The sequence below is a fragment of the Eumetopias jubatus genome, unplaced genomic scaffold, assembly GCF_037043125.1.
Source record: "Eumetopias jubatus isolate StellerSeaLion01/CBP00866 unplaced genomic scaffold, mEumJub1_p1.0 scaffold_9, whole genome shotgun sequence".
Classification (NCBI taxonomy): Eukaryota; Metazoa; Chordata; class Mammalia; order Carnivora; family Otariidae; genus Eumetopias; species Eumetopias jubatus.
The window spans coordinates 84,819,646-84,842,238 of NW_028274815.1; the positions used below are offsets into that span (position 1 = coordinate 84,819,646).

The window sequence follows — 22,593 nt, forward strand, 5'->3', positions numbered from 1 at the left end:
CGTGAGAGTGAGACAGTGGGTGGTGTTTACAGAGTTGCTTCTTTACTTAGCAATGCCTTTTCATGGCTTGATAACTCATTTCTTTTTATCACTGAGTTATATTCCATTACCTGGATGTACCACAGTTTATTCATTCACCTCCTGAAGGACATCTTGATCACTTCCAAATTTTGCCAGTTATGAGTGAAGCTGCTATAAACACCCATGTGCAGGTTTCAAGAGTAATTTTATTTTATTTTGTTAAAGATTTTATTTATTTATTTGAGAGAGAGAGAAAGAGGGTATGAGTGGGGGGAGGGGCAAAAGCAGAGGGAGAAGCAGAGAGCCCCATGCAGGGCTTGATCCAAGGACCCTGGGATCATGACTTGAGCCGAAGGCAGATGCTTAACCGACTGAGCCACCCAGGTGCCCCTCAAGAGTAATTTTACATGTATAGAAAAGTTGCAAAGATAGTACAGAGCATTCCCCATATACCTTTTCCTCCGTTTACCATCTAGTGTAAATCTCTCCCACAGCTATGGTACATTTGTCAAAACTAAGGGATGAACATTGGTATGTGTTACTATTAACTAGATCTTACTCAGATTTCACCATTGTTTCTACTTAATTTCCTTTTTCTGTTTCAGGAGCCCACCCAGGATACCACATTTATTTTAGTTTTAATTTATAAGGGCAGTTTGGGTGTGTGTGTACATTAAATGCATTCATAAAATTCAGCATATCTTGAGACAGTGGATGTGAACATAGCAGCTCCAAGGAGCTGCTGTTACTTAATCAAGTGAACACATTTAATTATGACATTGTTACTTAGAATTTTTGGAAAGTTTGTTTTCGGTTTTGGCACAGCAGGCAGATTTCCCAGTGTACAAAATGAGGATTTGTTTTATTAGGTTGCCGTTTCTAAACAAAATACTGAGGCTTGTTGAAAGAAGGTCATCTTAAGGTTATTTCAAGACCCAGGAGGAAACCGGTTGCCCAGTTTTAATAAAAGCTGTCAGTGCATAATTTTTCAAGTTGATATGCAGGATGAAGTGTTTGGTTGGTTCTCTAATGAGCATCTCCAAATGTTTTGCTGGCAGAAGGACTCCATGAAAGATGACAGAGGAAGTTATTGTGATAGCAAAGTGGGACTACACTGCCCAACAGGACCAGGAGCTGGACATCAAGAAAAACGAGCGCCTATGGCTGCTGGACGACTCCAAGACGTGGTGGCGGGTGAGGAACGCGGCCAACCGGACGGGCTATGTGCCGTCCAACTATGTGGAGAGGAAGAACAGCCTGAAGAAGGGCTCCCTCGTGAAGAACCTGAAGGACACGCTAGGTGAGTGTGCCCACTCGGTAGGACCCGGAGTAGAGCTGAACTACTTCCTGTGAGGGAAGGCGAAGAAGCCTTGCGTGTTTGGAGGGGAGAGCATTCATCTTTTTAGTTTGTGTGTGTGTTTTTAAAAAGGTCTGTTTTAAAGTTGACATCTTTCTGGTTGTCTTTTTTTTAAATCTCTGAAAATGAAGCAGTCACGGTGGAGAAATACCATGTTTGTCATTTCCTGGAGATGTTAGAGTCTGGAGTCTTATGGAAGTTGACACTTCTGCGTTGGGGACCCCTGCACGTGTCTCTGTCTCCTGACATCAATATTCTGGAGGTTCATGATGTGCAATTACCACCTCCAGAAATGTCAACTGCTCTGCCCGTGTCACCCCATCAGGTCTTGCATCTCACACAGCCCTCTCCATGTGGCCTTCATGCATACAGTGGGAAGGAGCAAAGAGCACTTTGAACCGCGTGGATTTTTTTCCCCCTCTCCTAGACTGATGATGCCCATACCGCAGTCCTGGCCAGTGTTAGACAGGTGGCCGTGGGTGTGCACCAGTGTGGTGCCAGAGGCTGGCATCGGTCACTCGGGTGCGGAGTGTTGGGAGCTCAACCCAGCTGGTTCGTCATCCGGTTTTCTTCCACGTGCCCTGTATCCCAACATGACCCAGGCCACCTTGAATCACCTAAAGTTACTGGTGTCCGCTCTTGTCTTAGTGTGCATATCCAATGTACTTACAGTAGTGACTGCTTCAGATGATGTGGGGAAGTAACTGTGAGGGCCTCGCCAAAGAACCATGAGCCGAGCTGCCATTTGCAGAAGTTGGTGTTACCTCCTTATGAGTCTAATGTGGGTCATACCTGAGACTGCTGGTTATCATTTAAGAGTTTGGTATGAAATAAGTCAAATTATCACCTGTGTTACATTTACTTGACTTTTCCCTTTCTGTTTTTAACAGGAGGATTTGTTTCATGTGGGGTGGGAAGGGAGCAAGTGGGAAAACAAAAGAAAATTATACACCAAATGCAGCGGGTGTTGCAAAATGTTCGTTTTAAATTTATGCAATCTTGAAGAGTCTGCTAGTAAAGTCTCTCTTCAGATCCACTTAAAGACTTCATTTATTGGGTAGTGTTTTTGTGTTAGGGCTTAGGTTATTTCTGTGATGTGGAAAGAGAAATGAGACACAGGCCTGAGTATGAATCATGCCAGTTATCACAGATTCTGAGGCTGATGTAGAAATTTCATTTTGCATGAACAGTCTGATTCTTTTTTCCACTAACCTGATAACCCCTGTAATTTTTTTTTTTCCCAAGTCACTTTGAAAGAAACATTGTTGTCCTTGAGCTATAACTCTTAATTAACTTTGGCAGAAATGCAGTTAGCATGAACAGATAAATACCTGAGCTTAATTTTATTTATTTTTTCCAATTTCAGCCTCTCACCCACCAAAGTACCTTCTTTGGGAGCTGCTGAACATCCTTGACTTGTTTCATTTTCTTTCTTACCCATTTTTTAATACTGGGAAATTGAATGAGATGATCAGAAGGGAAATAAGACAAAGCAAGCACTCCAAACTATCTAGAAATTCCTTGGAATACCTTGTCATTTTTTTTTTTCCTTCACTTGGTAGAAGGAGAAAAGACAAAGCCTCAAATTGAAACCATTAACCAGATGTCTCACTCTGTGTCTACTTTTTCTCGAGTTGTGATCTGCTTGGCGTGCTGGGAAACTGTGGCCCTCTTGTCATAGAGGAGAGCCTTACTCCACGAGCCACTCCCCGTGCTGCATGCTAGGTGCTGCGTGCTGGGGTACTGTGGGCTCTCAGCATAGAGGAACCTCACTCCATCAGCCCCTCCCAGCGCTGGGTGCTGGGGATACTGTGGCTCTCAGCATTAGAGGAACCTCACTCCATCAGCCCCTCCCAGCGCTGGGTGCTGGGGATACTGTGGCTCTCAGCATTAGAGGAACCTCACTCCACCAGCCCCTCACGGTGCTAGGTGCTGGGTGCTGGGCCACTGCCCCGCCCCTGACAGATGGCCACCCAGCTCTGCCAGAATACTTCTACCTCGACAGTCAGCCAGTTCCATTTTTGGAGAACACAGATTGCTCGAAAGCTCTCCCTTAAATAGAATCAAAGTTTGCTTTTCTTTAACTTTTTCCCCTTGGCTCTCAAGAGCTGCCTGAGTTAATGTGTGCTCCTCTCTTGGAAGATGACAGCTCCCCACCAGGCCTCAGTCACAGTTCAGGCATGCATCTGCTTGGACACATTTGTGCTAAGCATTACGTGTTGTAAAAACACAAATAAAATTGTATTTTCAACATCCGTATCTGTGGAGAAATGCTCCCCCACCACCACCGTTTTTGTGTATCTTTTTATTTCGTGTTCACCATGTTGCCCCGAAGCCTTGCTTTTGTTGCACCAAGAGAGACTTTGGTATTCCAGCATGAGTTTTCCATTGCCAAAGGAAGTACCAAAGGGAAGGGAGGCCCCTCCCCCAATAAGAAATCCCCACAGTGGAGTGACTTCTTAATCCCCCACAGTTGGCCCTGACATGGCATTGTTGTCAACAAGGAAGGTGAGAAAACCTTCCACGGCCTGTCCTGCCTCCCACTCGTCCCTATGGCTAGAAAGATTGGAGCCAGGTGTTTGTGGCTCCCTGCTTTTAAAGTATTGTCACCAACATGCTGTCACAATTACAGTGTGATTTTATTTATTTATTTTTTAAAGATTTTATTTATTTGAGAGAGAATGAGAGAGTGAGCACATGAGAGGGGGGAGGGGCAGAGGGAGAAGCAGACTCCCTGCTGAGCAGGGAGCCCGATGTGGGACTCGATCCTGGGACTCCAGGATCATGACCTGAGCTGAAGGCAGTCACTTAACCAACTGAGCCACCCAGGTGCCCCTACAGTGTGATTTTAGTTGATGGTGCAGCCAGCAGAGATTCTCTCTAGTGCGTATTAGAAGGAGTGAAAATTATGTTGAAAACTACACGGCATTGTGTCGCCCTTCCAGTAGCTACTCATGGTGTCATCCACGTTTGTGATTTTTATGCTATGGAAATCCACCTGATTCCTCAATCCGGAGTAAAATTTCCCTGGCAGGTGCCTGGTTTGGAATAAAATAGCACCGGACTCCCCAGCAAAGTCACAGTGTTATAAATGTGTTTACGTCTCTGTTGCAGAGAACTGGAACTCTGTGGAGCTCCCTCCTGCTTTCTTATACCCAGTTGCTCTGTTGAGGTCAGTGGAAAATTCAGTTTAATCACATGTAATACTTGGTTACAGTAACTTCTAGAAAGCAGTACCTTTGACAGAAAGATCTCTGTTAGGAAAGGATTCACATTCTTTCTTTTCCTTTAATAATTTATAATTGAATAAAACAATATGAGCTCTTATTTGCACATGAGCAAAACATTTATACACTGGATCTCCTCTCATACTCAACTTATGATCATGAATAGTCAAAGAGAACTTTTCCGCGGATAACAAGGGGCAATTGTTAAGATTCTCCTGGCTGAGCCCACTTGATGTTTTGAAGGGCTCAAACCGTGCAGTTCTTTGCGATGAAGAGCATTCCTGGTCTACACTCTGGCCTTGACATTGCAGCCTCCTTATTAAATCATGTAGGTTAGGTGTTTTAAAGCACCGTGCTGCATCTTTTGAGATGAGGTGGCTGCTTCCAGGGAGGTAGTTTTCAAAGATTCTCCCTCAGACTACTGAAGAACGATTTTTGTTATAACTTCATGACAGCAGCTGGGATCCAGCAAAGCCCCAAAGGTTAACTCTGTTCTCGGTGGTTCACTGAAGTCCATGTGCTGCCTTGGGTTGCCTAAAACGATACGGTTGCATTTAGAAGCTATTAGCAACCTCCTCGGGAGGGTTTGTTCCAAGGCACACATGCTGTTTGCTGACCACCTTTCTGGGTATCTGGAGTCAGAGTGATCCCCCACACCCCCCACCCCCACCGTTGTTTCTTTAGCGTTTGTCCCAGTGTGACCATACCTAAGGCCAGTTAGCACCCTACCAGTGATTAGGCCCCGGACTCCCACCCCTGATTCCAAGCCAGACCTGGGAGCAGAGGGAGACTCCCTGATGCTAACTAACTGTAAAATAGCCCTCGGACCCTGCTGGGCTAATGCTTTCAGACAGGGAGGGGGCAGTTCCTATGGGTGAAATTCCCAAGGCCCCTAGAGGCAGAGCCATGCTGGGATTGACTTCAGGGGGCTACATGACTTCCCCAGGAACACACTGCTAGTCCTTTTGTGGGATGGAGATGGGATTTCATCTCAAACTTGAATCCAAATCCAAGTTGAATACCCGGATTTAGTAGGTAGACATCTGATAGAATTCTGTTGCAGAGACAGGCAGTTGGAATATTAGGGGAGATTTTCTTGAAACCCAATCCTTTATTTTAGAGACGAAAAACATACTAGCAAAACTTGAATGGGCTCAGAGAATTGGGAATAATAACGCATTGATGTTAACTTCCTGATTTGATGGTTGTATTGCGGCTGTGGAGGAAAATGTCTTTATTTGTAGAAATACACACTGAGCGTTTAGGTTTGTTGGAACATTGTGTAGACGGGGAGTGGCTCTCAGATGGCTCAGGGAAAATAAGATTTTTGCGCCATTGTTGTAACTTTACGTTAAACTGAATGGACGGACGTGAGTGGTTTGGGGACCACCCCAAGGGTCTAAAGTTGGCTTGTAGCAGAGGAGATATAACTTGGGCTCCCCCACCCCCCACTTTGTCTAGGCATCTACTTATCCTAAATTTGGCTTCAGCCTTTCAGAGATCAGAGTATCACTGAGCACCTGCTGCCATTGGACCTAAAATGTAAGAATAACACCGGGTGTAGACATGTCCGACTGATGCTTCCTGAGAATGCTTTCCCACAATACTTGAGAACTTTAATTATCCAGAGTTCTGTCCTTGTCACTAGCTTGCAAGTGAGAGGATCCCTGCTGCTTGCTGGATTAGCCCGGACTGTTCAGTCAGTTCAGTGTGTTATTTTTCTGTTGAAGTGGAGAGAGGGAGAGTGATGGTCAGAAATGACCTCCTGGGCTCACCGCTTCCACGATTGTGTGGACTATGAGGGAATTTTTGTTTAGAGACCACAGGATTGTGGATCTCTGCCGTGCTTATAGATGTGCTCTGAGGGCTTGAGCCAGGGCAGGTGGTCAGTTAAAAATGAACGGTGAGTAACGAATGCCCCAGCCTGTGGTTGTGGGAGCTGTGAGTCTGAGTCTGTGCTCTCCCCTCCTCACCCTGTCCCTGGGAAATCCCTTCTGAGCAGCTTCATTCCCTGCTGAGTGACTTCTGAAAACAGTAACCAAAGCCTTTGAAACAGAGATGCAAACATTATGTGCAGATCGGCATGGTGTAATAGGGTATGTCTGGATCAGAAGTGGGAGCCTGGCCGGATGTTGTTTCATCTGATGGGATATGAAGAAAAGAGAAGGTTCAGTCCCTGACTTTGAGAAGCTTGTGATAACTGGGGAAATGACAGTGGCACAAATAAGCAGTCCTCAGCTGAGCTGTGGCACTGTCTCGGCCTGTCTCATTGAAAACTGCAGTGTGGGCCTCTGTCCTACCCTTCACAGAGCCATATGCATAGTGGTTAGGAGAGAGACTCACCGCCATGTTCAGATCCAGTCTTTATCAAACTGTTGAACCCTGTGAACCTCAACTGCGTCATCTGTAAAATGGGATAAGTGACTGCTTGTCTTCTGCAATTGTTGAGAATTGAATGGAGTCATTCAGTAAAGAATACCCAGGCTGAGTGGACCCTCAGGAGAGCAGATGGGGCTTCAGATGAGGAAGAGAGAACATAAGCTAAGATTTGGAGGCTGGAATCCAAATTGTGTCGGAGGATGTTCAGGGAGCTAGCTGGACTAGGGTGAGGGAGAACATGGGGGCATCCTGAGGCATCCGGGTGCCCCTCATGGCACGCCCTGAACACCAGGCCCGGTACCATTTAGAAAGGGAACCCCCAAGAGTTTCCATATGGTGGACAGAGATGACCATCAGAGTATGCAGGAGGCAGCCTGGTCCTCAGGAAGGGACTAGAAAGGACCTGTCTGTCCGTAGGAGGCTGGGAATGAGGCCTCAGAGCCACCCAGGGGTGATGTTGTAAGTCCTGAGCTCAGCAGTAGAGGGGGATTTCACAGGAAAGCCCCAGGACTCTGTGTTGACTGGGTATGGAGCAGCTAGAAGTATTAGCCACAGACGACTCTGGGGTTCTGAGCCTGAATGAATGTCCAGCAGAGAATTTGGGAAGTAGGAAGAGAAACAGGGCCGTGAGGGCAAGACCTGTTTGAGTTTGAGGTGACTGCAGGACATCTGTGAAAATGTTCAGTGGGATGTTTCAGGCATGAATGTCAACTTCAGGAGACAAAATTCAGATGTTTGTGATAATGTACTTCTTATTTTTAAGTGATTTTGGTTTTGGACTTCTGTGTAAATATTTTTATCCAGGGCCCACAGTGGAGACCTGACATTTCTTCAACAGTGTATTAGGGACCTCAGATAGTCTTTCAGTGTTTCTTTTGTCCCGAGGACTGGTCCCAGGCCTCCAGTCCCCTTTGGAGCTCTGTCACCACAGCCGTGCTCTGGCAGAAGAGCCTGCAGGCTCCCTGAGCCCACATTCCCTGTGCTCCTGACATTCCCTGCAAAAAAGTGTCTCCCCCACACCCCACAGCCAAACCAAAAGCGAAATGCCGCTGAAAAATTCAGACCAGGACCCCAAAACAGATTTTGTGTGCAGTCTGCCAGTGAGCGGACAGTAGTAACCATCTCTCTCTGAGTGTCTCGTTGTGCCCGGTAGCATGCTAGGTGCCTGCATGCATTTCTATTTTCATCTTCACAGTAACTCGAGGAGGGATGTGCTGATATCCTGGGTCCCCATATGAAAACCGGGAAGTTAGGGATGTGCCCAGGAACACGCAGTAAGAGACAGGGTTGTAATTCACACCACTTCTGCCCGACTTCAACCTCTATTGTTGTTGATCAGCTGCTAGAATTGGGGATTCAGATCGGGCAGGGTTGGGGGGACACACACAGTGCCTGCCAGTGAAATCCACCCCTCCCTGGGTCCCCACCCACACAGCCATTGTGGTTTCTTGCCACTCTTGCTCTGGCCCCTAAAATGCTAGGGGACCAGCTCCTTCAGTGGGCATCATTTTCTCCCTGACCCCAAGGGAGTCACTTAGTAATTCTGCCCAGTTCCTTCATGTGGAGGTGAGCAAGAGCCATTCATTAAAATGATTTAGAAGCTGAATGTCACGGGAACATGTCTCCTTGTCTGAACATTGATTTTTATTTCGGGAGCCGTTTGGCCAGCAGCAGGCCTGTAACCACCACTACTGGGCACATACATTTCAGCCGTCTTGGCCACTCATGGTTTCTCTGGACGACCCAGGTCTCTGCAAACAGGTATTTCTCAGCCCTGTAATCTCTGAGATGCTGGTACTTTATCAAACTACCATTTAATGCAGCATACTTATTTTTAAAAGCCTGGAAAATATGAGAAAATACAAATCACCTGTGATCTCCTCACCCAGAACTTATCCCTGGGTCTGTAATCATCTGTGTCTGTTTTCTCAGTAATTTATACACGTATATAATGAGAACCACGATGTGTAGGTGACTCCTCACTGTTACTAATACTGCTATTAGTCCGGATGGTACCAGGCTCTTTCTGCAAGGTGCACGTGCTGATCCCAGCACGTCCCTGAGTTCTGGATATTCTGTGAGCCATGCAAGAGGAGAAGCTGATTTCTTTGTGGTACATCTGTCAAAGAAGTAGTTTGTTTCCTAGTTGGAATGTTCTTCAAGAGTAAGAAAATCGCTGTTAATCTTGCTGGAAGTCACTTAAATGTGATTCCTAAGCTATGTCTCTCTGAGGAACCAGTTCTTTGTTTCGAGAAAGTGCAAAGCCAAACCATCCCTCATGAAAAGTTTGTATATAACACATGGAAAGATTAAGGTAACACCTTCTGATTTTTGTTTTAATCCCAGTATAGGTAACATGCAGTGTTCTATTAGTTTCTGGTGTACAGTACAGTGATTCAACACTTCCATCCATCACCCACTGCTCATCATGACAGGTACACTCCTTAATCCCCATCACCTGGTAACTCCTTTTGATTTTGAACATTCAGTTCCTCCAGCCAGTTATCACCCCTCCACAGTAACAAAACAGGGAGTCTGAGTTACATTTAGCATGTGAAGTTTACCTTGCTGGTCTCTGTTGTATAATCTACCGTTGTTATGACCATGAATCACCTACACTTTTCATAATTTGGAATTCTTTAGGATTCTGTCTTGGGAGCTCTCGTTCCCAGTAGAAGTGACCTGCCAGATGTATTGCCCACATAATATGGAAGCTTCTACGGCAATTGTGGTGCCAGCGACCCAAAATAAACTTGGATTTGTTTTTGTATATCATAAGCGTCCAAGTATTTAGAACCAAAAATGTAAAACAACTCACAACAGATTAGTGGGAGGATAATTAGAGACGAGACAGATTGTTAAAAAGAATGCTAACGAGAGAAAAGCCAGGAGAGGCAAGGGGAAATGAGGAGGGGTCTGTACCCCAGAAAACCAGGAGAAGCAGGCGTGTAGTCTGCGAGAGCCACGTTGCCTGTGGGTGTGCGAGAGCCACATCGCTCTTGGGCTGGACATTACCCCCCCCCCCCCCGCCGTGCCCTGAGGAAGGAGGAGAACACAGGTTAAGTACTTCCCAGAAACCGATGTCTTGTATGGTGCTTGTTAAAATTACCATTTTCTGCTTCAGTTTTCTAAAGAACATAGAGAATACCCTTTCTTGACTAAAGAGTTATTCATGTGGGAGCCTCAAGTTTTAGAACAGAGAAACATGAACTAAAAATGCCTAGGAATTAAAGTAAAATTTTCTTACCATGTTTCTAACTGCATTTCCCCATATGGCACCCTCTTTTTTAAACCCTCTCCATATGTCTCAAATGTTCCTTCTCACTGTTACATTTTTGGGTCTGTTCCCTGGGGGTAGACATGGAGGGCAGAGAGGGTATTTGTTTACCCGCATGTGCTGCGGTGCTTGATGCTGAGCCCCTCAGATCCCTGCAGGGCCCGCCTGGGCAACTCCTTGTGGTGCCTCCTCCCGCTGAGCCCCTGCTGGGTGCTCATCACTGGAGGGCAAGTGGGCACCTGCAGGACCCATGCCTAATCCCCACACTAGGCTGGAGTGTAATTGGCAGGCTGCAGGCAGCCCTCTACACCGTTGATGCCTTGTCTTCATACTTCCCCAGCTCTGCTGCGAACCCACAGACTCTACAAGCACCCCCAGTTGCTCCAGTGATTCTCACAGCCGGAAAGCCACCCGGAGGGCAGTTCTTCATCCATTTTTAGGGCTAGAGCCATCGTGTTTCCTTGGAGTGGGCCATTCTGTGGCAGTTGTTTGCAGGAAATCTCGCTTGACTTTGTATTTTTGTTTTTTTCAGGGAGCAACACAGTGGATGGTCTGACTTGGAAAATTGGAGTGTTTATAAGTAGAGCATGAATTGTAGTCGTTCTTCAGCTACTAGTTTAATCTGGCTAAATCCATAATGTTTAATCTAAGGTGCTAAGAAAAATGCGGTGGTGACCATTTGAACCCCTTGAGGTTCTTCCGTGGATTTTTTTTTCTTTTATCCAAATGTGTATAGTTAAGTTTAAAAAGTGGAATTCATTTGAGAGTTTGGCTCTCTGTAGAACCCTCGAATACCAGAATGAGGCTTGAGATAACCTGGTCCAAGCTTTTCTACGAAAATCAGGCAAATTGAGTGACTTGCCCAAGGTTGCAAGGCTCATTCACAGCAGAGCCAGGCCTGTCCAGGTGCAGGCGGGACGCTGTCCATGGAAGCCAGACATGAGGAGGGCCTGGAGGCCAGGAGCCCAGAGACATCAAAGGCCCCTTCTTGGAGCACAGGCAGGTATAGCCTGGCATCTTAGTAACGGTGTCTGCCCTGTCCAGAGCAGCATGTGAGCCTTTCTGCTCATCCCTACTGGGAAAACAGGGCTCCTTTTTCACCCTATGCGAAGGCCCATTTTGCACTGATCGCTCGTTCCCTCTGACTGATCATGACGGTCCTTGTGACGTCACTGCTCCAGGTCAGGACCTGGAAAGCAGGAGTGAGGTTGAGGGCCGGACTGCCCCCAGAGCATTTAGGAAGAAAACAGGTATGTGCCCACCTCTGTTGGGAGAACACTGCTTGTGCTCTTCTCCACTTGCCCCTGCCTATGTTCTCAACCAGGAAGGGAAACCCTTAGATGTTTTAATAATAGCAATAAACACAATGACGGCTGTCGCTTGGTCTTTTGCTGTGTCTGAGACACTGCGCTTCACGTGCTCCCCCATTCCTGGACCTTCCTAACAGCCCACAGAGGCACCGATATCCTCATATTACAGATGAAGAAACCGAGGGATAGAGATGCTATTGAACCACCGAGGTCCAAAGCTAGTAGTTGGTGTGAGAACCAGGCTTGGAATGCAGTCTGAAGTATGGTTCCGTCGTCTCTGCCCGCCACTTGCCACCTGTGTTTTCCCCACGATTGTGCCTGTCCCTTTACTCGTTTGCATGTATTTATCATATTTCATCTTACTTAGCAGGTACGGTCCTAAAAAGTTGCATGCATGCTGAGCCTCTGCCAGTGGATTGACACGTTCAGTAATATGGCAGTGTGTCGTAGCTGAGCCGCACCACGTCTCATACACCCCTTTGCATATTCAGAAATGCTTGTGCTAATGGGTCGGGAATATGTGTTGAGAGGTACTAAATATGTATATTTTTAATTAAAAATTATAATGAAAATTTTAAAAAATTCTTTTCATTGGCATCTGTGTTACCATTCGACTTTCACATTTGATAGAAAATCCTATATTGTAAATGATTTTTTTTTTCCGGGCTTAAATGTTCAACCATGTTACTTAACTGCCCGCTCACACGTGAACAGGCTTTCTGATGCCCAAAGATGGAAATTCCAGTTCAGAGCCCTGGACGCATAGCCCCGTGTGACTGCCCACCTGTCTCTGAGCTGGGTCTTCGGATGTCTGCCCATTGGAAGAGGGGCAGAGGGATGGCCAGTAGTCACTATGTCCCTCCCTCAGCTGGCAACCCCTACTCAGGCAGTGGGGGTTTGCCTCCGGTTAGGCAGCCCCCTTCCATCTACACGTGGCCTTCCTCCCTCTGGTGTTGGGAGGGTTGCTAATCGTGATCACGGTCCCCTCTCAGTAATGTGTTAACACTCCCGGCAACATGGGTGTGTATCATTGGAGAGCTCAATTGGGAAGGACAGATCAGTGCCTACACTGATGTAGTGGTATGGTGGTGAGATAGGAAGTGGAGTTTATTAACTTGAGCAAACACTTCCTGAATGTCAGGCCCTGAGGCCACAACAGGACCAAGCACCATCTTTCTCAGGGTGCTAATGCAGCACAGTGAGGCGGGCACTGAAATCAAGGTGGCAGAGTACTATGGGGGGGCATGGGGGTTACATGACATTTTCCTGTTTGAGGATCTTAGCAGGGGTTTGGGATCAGCCCTCGCTTTACTGTGGGGGAAAGGCCCACAGGAAGTTAGTTACTCGCTGACCCTGAGTCCTGCCCATGAGCTCCTGGTGTTTCCCATGGTCATATTGCCTGGGGTCTGGCCGTGGAGATGCAGACTGACTAAGCTTTTGGGAAAAACCTTGGTTTTCATTTTTTAAAAGCTAGATTCAAACCACTGGAGAAAGAAAGTTTCCTGGCCAACTTGATACTCCAGTCTCCTTTGTTTCTAGCCCAGCCTGGCTGTCAAAAGGATGTATTCTCCCCTGTTGTCAGACCTTACAGAGAGCGTGGATGGACTGTGGCACCCAGCGGCAATGACAGTAAGGCTGGTTTGCAAATGAAGCTGTTGCCCAAAGAGACACAAAAGCTGCCAAGGATGCATTTAGGTCTTTGTCTCACAAGTGGTTAGAAACTTAGTATTTCCCCTTCTTTCAGCCTATCTGGTCCTGATGGTGAGCCATGGTGCCAGGTGGAACTTTTTCTGCCAGCAGGACACTCAGAAGAGGGTTCAGTTGACAAGCTTTTTGCTTTGCCCAGCACAGTTCAGCCGGCCTCCACCGTACCCGTCTTCGCCCCAGCACGGCCAAGCTCTCTGGCCTCGTCCCACATCCGGCCCTCCCACTGGTCCTCCACAGCGTGGCCCCACGGCCTCCTTCATGTCCTGCTCACAGCCCCGTGCAGCCTGTCTCCTCTGCCCCCACGCTGCCTCTCCTCTTCTGAGCTCATCCCTGGTCAGCAGTTGGTGACGTGTTTGAGCCTCTGTGTGACAAAAGAAACATGCTCACTGAAACAGCTGAGTGAGGGAATTTTTGTTTGAGTCGACTTTGACTTAGATTTGGCCTTGTCTGAAATAAGTTGTGCTGAAGAGCGTGCCCCCCCCCCTTGAGCTGCCCTTGGGGTTTGTGTATGTTGGATATTGTGGTGTTTTAGATCACTGAGTGTACAGAAGAGAGAATTCAAACAAAATATTGCTGTTCTTCAGTTTTGTTTGTGAAATTTGAAATTACTCAAATTTAAAATAAATTACTGGACTGTGGGAAAAAAAAAGATTTTTTATCTGGTGCCTAAGATACCAGCCACAGTGAATTCATTTGGGACCATCGTAAGTCAAATACGCTGGCCCCCATCAGATTGAGGTTCAGTGGTGTGGATCGGTTAAGCCTGATGTCTTTGGCCACCCAGTGCCACAGATTTCCCATGATGGCTCTTGCAGTAAGTACTTTCAACCCAGGATTCTCTGGGTTTAGGAAGCAGGCACGCCAGCCCGGCAGCTAACCGTGACCTGGCGGGGACGCTGGCCCCCATCCTCACTGTCCCACCCACACTCCCGTATTCAAACCTGGGTGCTCCCAAGCTATGACTGTATTTTTTTGACTTTCTCACCCAAATATAGCACTTTGCTAAGGGGGAATCAACAGTTTGGCATATTGAAGGAGGTGGGCTGGAAGGAGTGAGAGTGGGGGTGGGCAGTTGTATTTTTCAGCACTCTTCATTGGAGTGACAGAAAATCAAATCAAAAGTAGACAAGATAAAAAAAAAAGGAAATTTTTTTTAAAATGTTTTATTTATTCAAGAGAGTCAGAGAGAGAGAGAGAGAGGCAGAGAGAGAAGCAGGCTCCCCGCTGAGCAGGGAGCCCGATGCAGGGCTCGATCCCCGGACCCTGGGATCCAGACCTGAGCCGAAGGCAAACGCTTAACCATCTGAGCCACCCAGGCGCCCCATAAAAAAAAAAAAGGAAAATTTCAAAAGAGAATCCGTCAGCTCACATCACTGGGAAGTATGGTTGGATCCAGGGGCTCTTCGTCTCATTCTGGGCCTCATCCCTGCTCAGCCCTTCATTCTTCACAGACTTCTACAAACGTGGGCAACTCCAGGTGGAGAGAGCCAGTACTCCCTCATAACTGCGGTGGGTGGGAGTCATGGGTCCCCTATGGATGGCCCAATGGGGTAGGGATGGCCCTGCTGAAGCCATAAGAGGAGTATCCCTTCTCTAAGCGATAAAGGATACTGAACAGTTGAAAACAACAACAGAAGACTACGGCATTGATTTTAAATGGTCACCCTTTAAAACATAGGAAGTTTAGGGGCACCTGGGTGGCTCAGTCGGTGAGTGTCTGCCTTCGGCTCAGGTCATGATCCCAGGGTCCTGGGATCGAGCCCCGCATCAGGCTCCCTGCTCTGCAGGAAGCCTCCTTCTCCCTCTCCCACTCCCCTCTGCTTGTGTTCCTGCTCTCGCTAACTCTCTCTCTGTCAAATAAATAAAATCTTTAAAAAAATAAAACATCGGAAGTTTAGTAAATTTGAGGGTTTTTTTCCTTTATATATATATCAAATATTTTGATCCTAAATTTCGGCACTGGTGAAAGCTAATCTTCTGGCATAGCTAAAAAAACCAGACACAAATTAAATGCACATATAATAGCACAAAAATCTATTAGAAGCCAAACATTAAATATATCCTAACCTTATATGAAAAATTACTTTGGACGCTTTGTACCCTAATCAAACTTTGTCAGATCTCCTTAGTATTTAAAATAAAAGCCCTTTGGAATTTTTAGTTGACGCTTATAGCAGCCCCTAACCCTAATGGGGGAAATCCCCACAAATTAATGACCTTCAGTCTTATTGTAAATGGCATTTTAGGTACAAGGAAGCTTTCTGGTTAAATCTGCTTTATGTTGCAGGTCCGATAAGTAACAAAAATAAAATGTCTTTGCCATGGACCTCCTAAACTCGGGTGTACAATGTCTAAACGAATCGTCTAGAATATACTTCTGAACTATCAAATTTGTTTGACATTTTGTTTTAAATCTCCAGAACCCCAGCTGGAAGGTGACAGAGCATATTTTGAAGTCGTCTGTTATAACATCTCTTCATCTTAAAAGGAGTATTTAAAAGATTTTGACTTGAAATCACCAACATTAATAATGTATGACATATTCAAGCTTTTATGAGAATTCCGCCTTTAGTGCATGTAATTTTATTCAAGAAAGTTAAAATGTGCTCATTATTATCAATGAAAATGTAACCCAGGATCAAAGATCCAGAGCTTGGTGTAAGAAAATCATCACAAAAGCTGAAAAGTGTAGTTTGTTTAGTTCCAACTCTCCTGTTTGCCACTTCAAATCATATTTTTATTACTGTTATTAGATGCAGATAAAGTTCATGGAACAAGTTGTGGCTGGTCTTTAACGTGACAGCTCTGGAGGTGGCTCTGTCAAGGAGCTTGTTCACCAACTGTAAATCCAGTCCATCCCAGGCAGCCTGCGCTCATGGGTCTCCACCCTTCTGTGCAGTGTGACCGCTAACTGGCCTGGAATCCTGGGCTGGCGTTCAGGCTCTCCAAGACTTTTACCATCTCCATATGTGGAGCACATCGTCCAGCACCTTCCTGCCCAGGACCCCTGGTGGAGCAAGGAGAGCGTTAGAGCTGCTGGGGGCGGGGGTTGGGGGGTTGTGGACCCCAGTTGTTCTGGGAGCCTAATCTTTAGCTTGGAAGTTAAAATCCTGGTCACTTGTGAGCACATGCTACATGAGACAGCGTCTTTTTCATTTTTTAACAGTGATTTCCATTCATTCTTTGTTCTTTGTGCGAAGATGTTGCGGTTTATACATTATTGAACAAACTGTAGAGGAAGTCATTACTTGGTGAAAAAATGTTAGTTAGAATCACGTAATACAGCATGCCAGCAATCACAGAGACTTTCTGATGGTCTCATTCTAGATATTCTCATCCGTAATACGATTCATGCAGAGCACAGTGCAGTAAAGCCTCCAACCAAAACGCTCAAGCACCAAATAAAATCTGTGAAGTTGGATTTTATGATTAACGGGAGAATGGAAAGAAAAGCCCATCATCTGAAGTAATGTCAAATCTTGCTGAAACACCCAGTACTCCCCCATGCTTCAGGTCCCATGTAGCGGGGTCTGGAACTGCCTGGTATCCTGTATGTATCCAGCTCCCATACTTAAGAGAGAGGGTGTTGGAAAAGGGGTGTGGCCCAGCAGGGGCTGCTGCTCTTGGGCTCTTCTTTCTGTCCACAGCCCAGGCTATCCCAGGAATTCATGTTTGGGCCAAGATGAGCAGGCCTTATGGGAAAGTGTGTTCTTCCAAAATATGGCACAGAGAAGGTGTGAGTTAGAAACACTGGTTAATGAGGGCTTCCAGTCCACCACGTTTGGTTAGTTACTGTTTACTTATAGTGGGTAAAGATTGCCTGAGACTTTGCAGAAGAGTGTGAGGATTTGCCTCTCCTGCTGGGAAAATGTGTAAAGTTCTAAGAGAAAGAAAAATCCCATTATCTTTGTTAAAAAATCAAAAACACACATTGGAATTCAAGGTGCTTTTGCTACAGCTGGGAGAAGTAGATGGTATGACTTGAATGAAAGAAGAAGAAATAGAGCAGATGTGTGGGCAAAATAGCCACAGGAAAGGGGGGAGGCTGTGGAATTCCTACTCTGCCTCCTTCCCTAGAGGGTAACAGGTTTCCCTTTAAATTAAATGTTGCCTGGAGCGTGGACACTGTGCAGTGTTTTGGGGCTTTGGGCTGGGCGGGCACAGCCATCCTCTGAGACGTCCGTGAACCACACTGCCTGTTCTGCATTCAGAGATTTCCCTTTGAGCCTTTGAGATCTCATAGCTGCCGCATGGCAGTGGCCTCGTGGCCTCATGGTTACTTGTGATACGTTTCTTATCCCAAATCTTCACTCCCTGAACCTCAGCCCAGCTTCCCCCTAGAGACGCGGGCCATTTCCTTTCCCTAGGATCAGAGGGAGCACTCATCATGGCTTTGGAGGGTTTTATGGAAAGTGAGGATAGACTTTTGACACTCCACAGACCTCATGCATTTACCGTAGAAATCATGGTACAGGGTCTTCTGATCTATGCTCATGGATTAAATAGACCTTTATTGGTGCACGAGTCTGCACCACTTCACTGGCTGTATGTGTTGGGCCAGTTCCCTGATCCCCCTCAGCCTCAGTTCCCCCCCTGCAGAAATGGGGGGATTCTTACTTTGTTACGGGACTGTTGGGAGTGTTCAGATCATGTAGGTGTCAGTAAGGTCAGGTTCCTCCCAGACACCTGTCTCTTGAATTTCACTGCCTCTGCAGCTATATGTGACAGTGCTCCCATGGAATAATGGTTCTCAGGTGCCAGAAGCTCGCCAGGCAAGCTTTCTATTTTGGTGGCCATCTCGCATGGGTAAAGTTGTTGCCAAGACTGTTCAGAGGACTTTGGCCCTCTCCTGATAAAATATGTCTGAGAAAAAAAGAAATTCCAAGCCCTCACTCAGTCAGAGTAGTAATTGTTATTCATAGAGCGCTCCCTGTGCCTTATATTACGTCTGCATTTAGGTACCTGTTAGGGGCTGAATTATGTCCTCCAGAATTCATATGTTGCAGTCTTAACCCCTAGTAAGTCAGTGTGTGACTAGACTTGGTAAAGGTCCTTTAAACAGGTCATTGAGTTAAAACGAGGTCTTGGGGGGGGTGGGTCCCAGTCCAGTGTCACTGGTGTCCTGTAAGAAGAGGAAATTAGGACACAGACATGCAACGAAGGGAAGCCCATGTGAAGACACAGCAAGAAGGTGGCCATCTACCAGCTAACGAGGGAGGCCTCAGAAGGAAACAACCTTGCCGACATCCTGATATTTTGACTTCTAGCCCCCCAAACTGAGAAGAATATCAGGTTCTGTTGTTTACGCCCCGTGGGCTGTGGTACTCTATGGTGGCAGCCCCAGCACACTGACACAGTGCCACTCTCTAAGGTCTAATGCTGTCTCTTCTGCTCATCTTGACACTTTTCTGTGCCGATGAGTATTCTGAATCCTGCTCTTCTGTACATATTTTCTCAAGTAGCTTTCATTACTCACAAATTTGGAAAGGTCTATTAGAAAGTTATTTATAGGAGCGCCTGGGTGGCTCAGTTGGTTAAGCGTCTGACTCTTGGTTTTGGCTCAGGTCATGGTCTCAGGGTCGTGAGATTGAGCCCCATACCGGGTTCTGTGCTCAGCAGGGCGTCTGCTTGAAGATTCTCTCCCTCTGCCCTTCCGCCCCTCCCCTCACTCACACACACACACACACACACACACACACACACACACTCTCTCTCTCTCTCTCTCTCTCTCTCTCTCTCTCAAAATAAATAAATCTTTTTAAAAAATGTTATTTGTAAATATTATTTCTTGAAGTCTTGTTACCAGTAGAAGTTGTCCTCTCCCTGGTCATTGCTGCCTTAGCATGCAGACTTCTTGATGAGGCTTAGAATACCTTGGTGCCCGAGCCTTCTGGACAGAAGTGTACTTTCATGAACGGTCTGCCTTCTGGATTCTGGAGCTAGTGAACCACCACAGTGCTCTCTCACGCATAGCTAAATTAATGTGGGTTTGAAATCGCATGAGAGGATTCATTTGAAGATTTAGAGGTTTATGTTTTCATGTGAAGTGAGTTAACTTGTAAGTAGAAGTCTAAAATCTTAACTTGGTTTAATACCCTGGTTTACTTTTGTATTTCCTATATGCTTGAACAAAATGTTGTATAAAAAAACACACACAGAAGCCATTTGTTTAAAGAATTGGTATGTTCGCCTAAAAACCTTGTGAACAGTCCCTTCACATCGCTGTGCCGTCCGAAGGCCTTTCAGTGGCTGGCCCCCGCTGGGGGCACTGAGTGGGGCTGCGGAGTCTTAGACCAGGGGTGAGCCTGCTCTAGGAGGCAGTGTGCAACACTCCAGAGTAGAGGATGATCACAGGGCAACGTTTTGTTCCCCTTGAACTCCTGCCCATCAACACGGGAGTAGAAGCAAAGGTAACTCTTAGGATCATTCTGTCTTTACTCCATTTAAAGGAAGAAAATGAGAGGTACAAGCTACCCATAAAAGTGTCATGGGAGGGGGAGGGGGGGAGAATCTGCAAATGGCCAGAGTTTCCATACCATCAAAATCTCCACATTGACCAACTTAGGAGGTGATGCAGAGCTGGTGGGTGGCAGCCATCTATTAAGAAAAGCTGGGGAGCATGGCCCACCCTACAAGTCTGGTGGCACACCGCAGCTCTGAGCGTTGATGCGTCTTCCTCCCCTAGGCTCACTTCTCAAGAAGGTTCCAGAATTCTCTGCATTCTACCCGGGCTGAAACATTTTTGCCTTAGGGCTTTTCAACACTGTTTTCCCCATGCCCAGGAAGAAGTTTCACACTGCAACTCAGCACTCAGTCCCTTATGTAACTGAAGCAACAGACTATGCTTGATGCACTTTGAGATTTTCTTATTCCCTTAAAGAAAACCAAAACAACTCAACACACACATACAAGATGGTCACAATCCATTCAGTTGATTTTATGATCCACTAGTGGGTTTTGAATCACAGTATGAAAAATTCTGCCTTAGACTTAACAGATCAACTAATTTTTTCTAATTGGCTCATCACAGGTGGGAAACGAGTCTCTTGTTTTGAAAGGACAGAATTGCAGGAAGAGAAGGGAAGGAGGGTATTGGTTTGTACCCAGTGGGGCCAGTCTGCTGCCAGGCAGCCCTGGGAGGGTCTTGAGTGTCCCTGGAGTGGTGCAGGTGGTGGGCTGGCAAGGTGGGAGCAGGGCGGGCAGCTCTGACCGCTCCTAGACTTGGAGCACGTCTGAGTTCATCAGTCCAACTTCCCTCTGGGTACAAGAAGGCCGAAGACATCCTGTCTAAGCCTTTCTACCTTATTTTTCTCTCTGAGGGGCACAGGAATTTTCTAAAAAGTATCATCCTTGAGAAGGAAACTAGCTTTCTGCTGTTTTGTTATCTTTTTGTGCTGCTAGTACTCTGGTATTCTTTCAGAAGTGAATGAGAGAGAGGAGGTGTCGGAATTCCCAGCTTTTGCCAAGGCGCACCTCACCTGCACCTCCTTTTGCCCGGCGATGGCTGTAGGGTGTGCCCACGGTAGCCCCCGTGTGTTGGAGGGATGGGGAATTGTGTCCAAGCACCAGTGATGCCCCTGCGTGCCCACTGAGCCCTTGCTCTGTCTCCACAGGCCTCGGCAAGACCAAGAGGAAGACGAGTGCACGGGACGCGTCCCCGACGCCCAGCACGGATGCCGAGTACCCTGCCAATGGGGGCGGCGCCGACCGCATCTACGACCTCAACATCCCTGCCTTCGTCAAGTTCGCCTATGTGGCCGAAAGGGAGGACGAGCTGTCCCTGGTGAAGGGGTCACGTGTCACTGTCATGGAGAAGTGCAGCGACGGCTGGTGGCGAGGCAGCTACAATGGGCAGATTGGCTGGTTTCCCTCCAACTATGTCCTAGAGGAGATGGACGAAGCGGCTGCCGAGTCCCCCAGCTTCCTGAGCCTGCGGAAGGGCACCTCCATGAGCAATGGCCAGGGTGCCCGGGTCCTGCACGTGGTGCAGACACTGTACCCCTTCAGCTCGGTCACTGAGGAGGAGCTCAACTTCGAGAAGGGGGAGACCATGGAGGTGATCGAGAAGCCCGAGAATGACCCTGAGTGGTGGAAGTGCAAAAACGCCCGGGGGCAGGTCGGCCTAGTCCCCAAGAACTACGTGGTGGTCCTAAGTGATGGGCCCTCCCTGCACCCCTCGCACGCGCCGCAGATAAGCTATGCGGGCCCTGCGTGCAGTGGGCGCTTTGCGGGCCGAGAGTGGTACTACGGGAACGTGACGCGGCACCAGGCCGAGTGCGCCCTCAACGAGCGGGGCGTCGAGGGTGACTTCCTCATTAGGGACAGCGAGTCTTCGGTAAGTGCCCCGGGGTGGCTGAGGTCTGCCCGCCGCAGTGTGCTGCTGTGTGTGTACATCGCACCCCACACTGGTCGGCACCGTTCCCTCTCCACACACTACGCGTAGCCAAAGAATGTTTGGCCCTCCCATTAGCCTAGAGCCCCCCATATTTGGGGCTCCAGTTAAGCTAGAGGAATGCGATTTGCCTGTAAACCCGCATAAGGTTGCTGCTCTGTAATAGACTTAAGTCTGCAGTGGGTGTAGGAACCCAGCTGGGGAAGGTGGCCATCACTCTCCTGCAGACATACCCTCGCGGATGGGAAGGTAAGTCAAAGAGCTTTTTAGCTCCCGAAGGTGGTTTTCCTGCTCTACTGAGATTACCCCTTTAATGGTCTACAGACTCAGACATCATTTTCTCTCCGGGCTTTCCATTCTGTTCATGACCCCACTCCCCCTACCCCAGCCCTGGTGGTTGACTCTGTTTCCTTTCTGGGTCCTAGGCATGTCTGCTGCACTCAGCGGGAGGGGCACCTGGTTTCCGACACAGCCTTTGTTGGTTGGTTTGTTTTCCTTTTGAAACCAAACAGTCCTAAGGTCATCTCCACTGCAGGCGGCATTGCGGAGTTCATCTCCGAAAAGCTTTTAAAGCACTTATGAACAGAATTGAAAAGAAGACAGGGCTTGAGAGAGATGAGTTTGCGTGTGTAAACTGAATCAGAGGTATGAGGCCGCTTGACTTGTAGCAGATCCATTTCTAGCGGTAGACAGATGTGGGGTTTGTGTTTTGGGGATGTGGCTGGTCCTGTCTGGAAGAACTGGGCCAGTGTCATGCAAGGTCACGGTGTAAACGTTCTGGAAATACTCAACCCAACGGGTTTTGTTGATCCCTTTGCAGATACACCTTCCATATAGTAAGATTCCCCCGATACAAGACTTCTGTAGGTAGAGTCCGTTGCAATACATTGTATTGGTTCTAGCAGTTTTCAGTTTATTTTTTT

General features: G+C 47.2%; 1 protein-coding gene across 8 annotated transcripts in view; it reads left to right on the top strand.

The window, feature by feature from the left end:
- Nucleotides 1–22,593, top strand: part of NCK2 (NCK adaptor protein 2) — a 146,193-nt gene that overhangs the window by 105,105 nt on the left and 18,495 nt on the right. For 6 of the 8 annotated variants that reach the window (XM_028103777.2, XM_028103778.2, XM_088026606.1 and 3 more), the window contains 2 exons: nucleotides 1,080–1,321; nucleotides 20,892–21,613. In XM_028103777.2, the coding sequence (XP_027959578.1) occupies nucleotides 1,096–1,321; nucleotides 20,892–21,613 (948 nt within the window). In that variant the 5' untranslated portion in view covers nucleotides 1,080–1,095. The remainder of the gene's footprint in view (nucleotides 1–1,079; nucleotides 1,322–20,891; nucleotides 21,614–22,593) is intronic. The other 2 variants (XM_088026607.1, XM_088026608.1) reach the window with 1 other exon arrangement.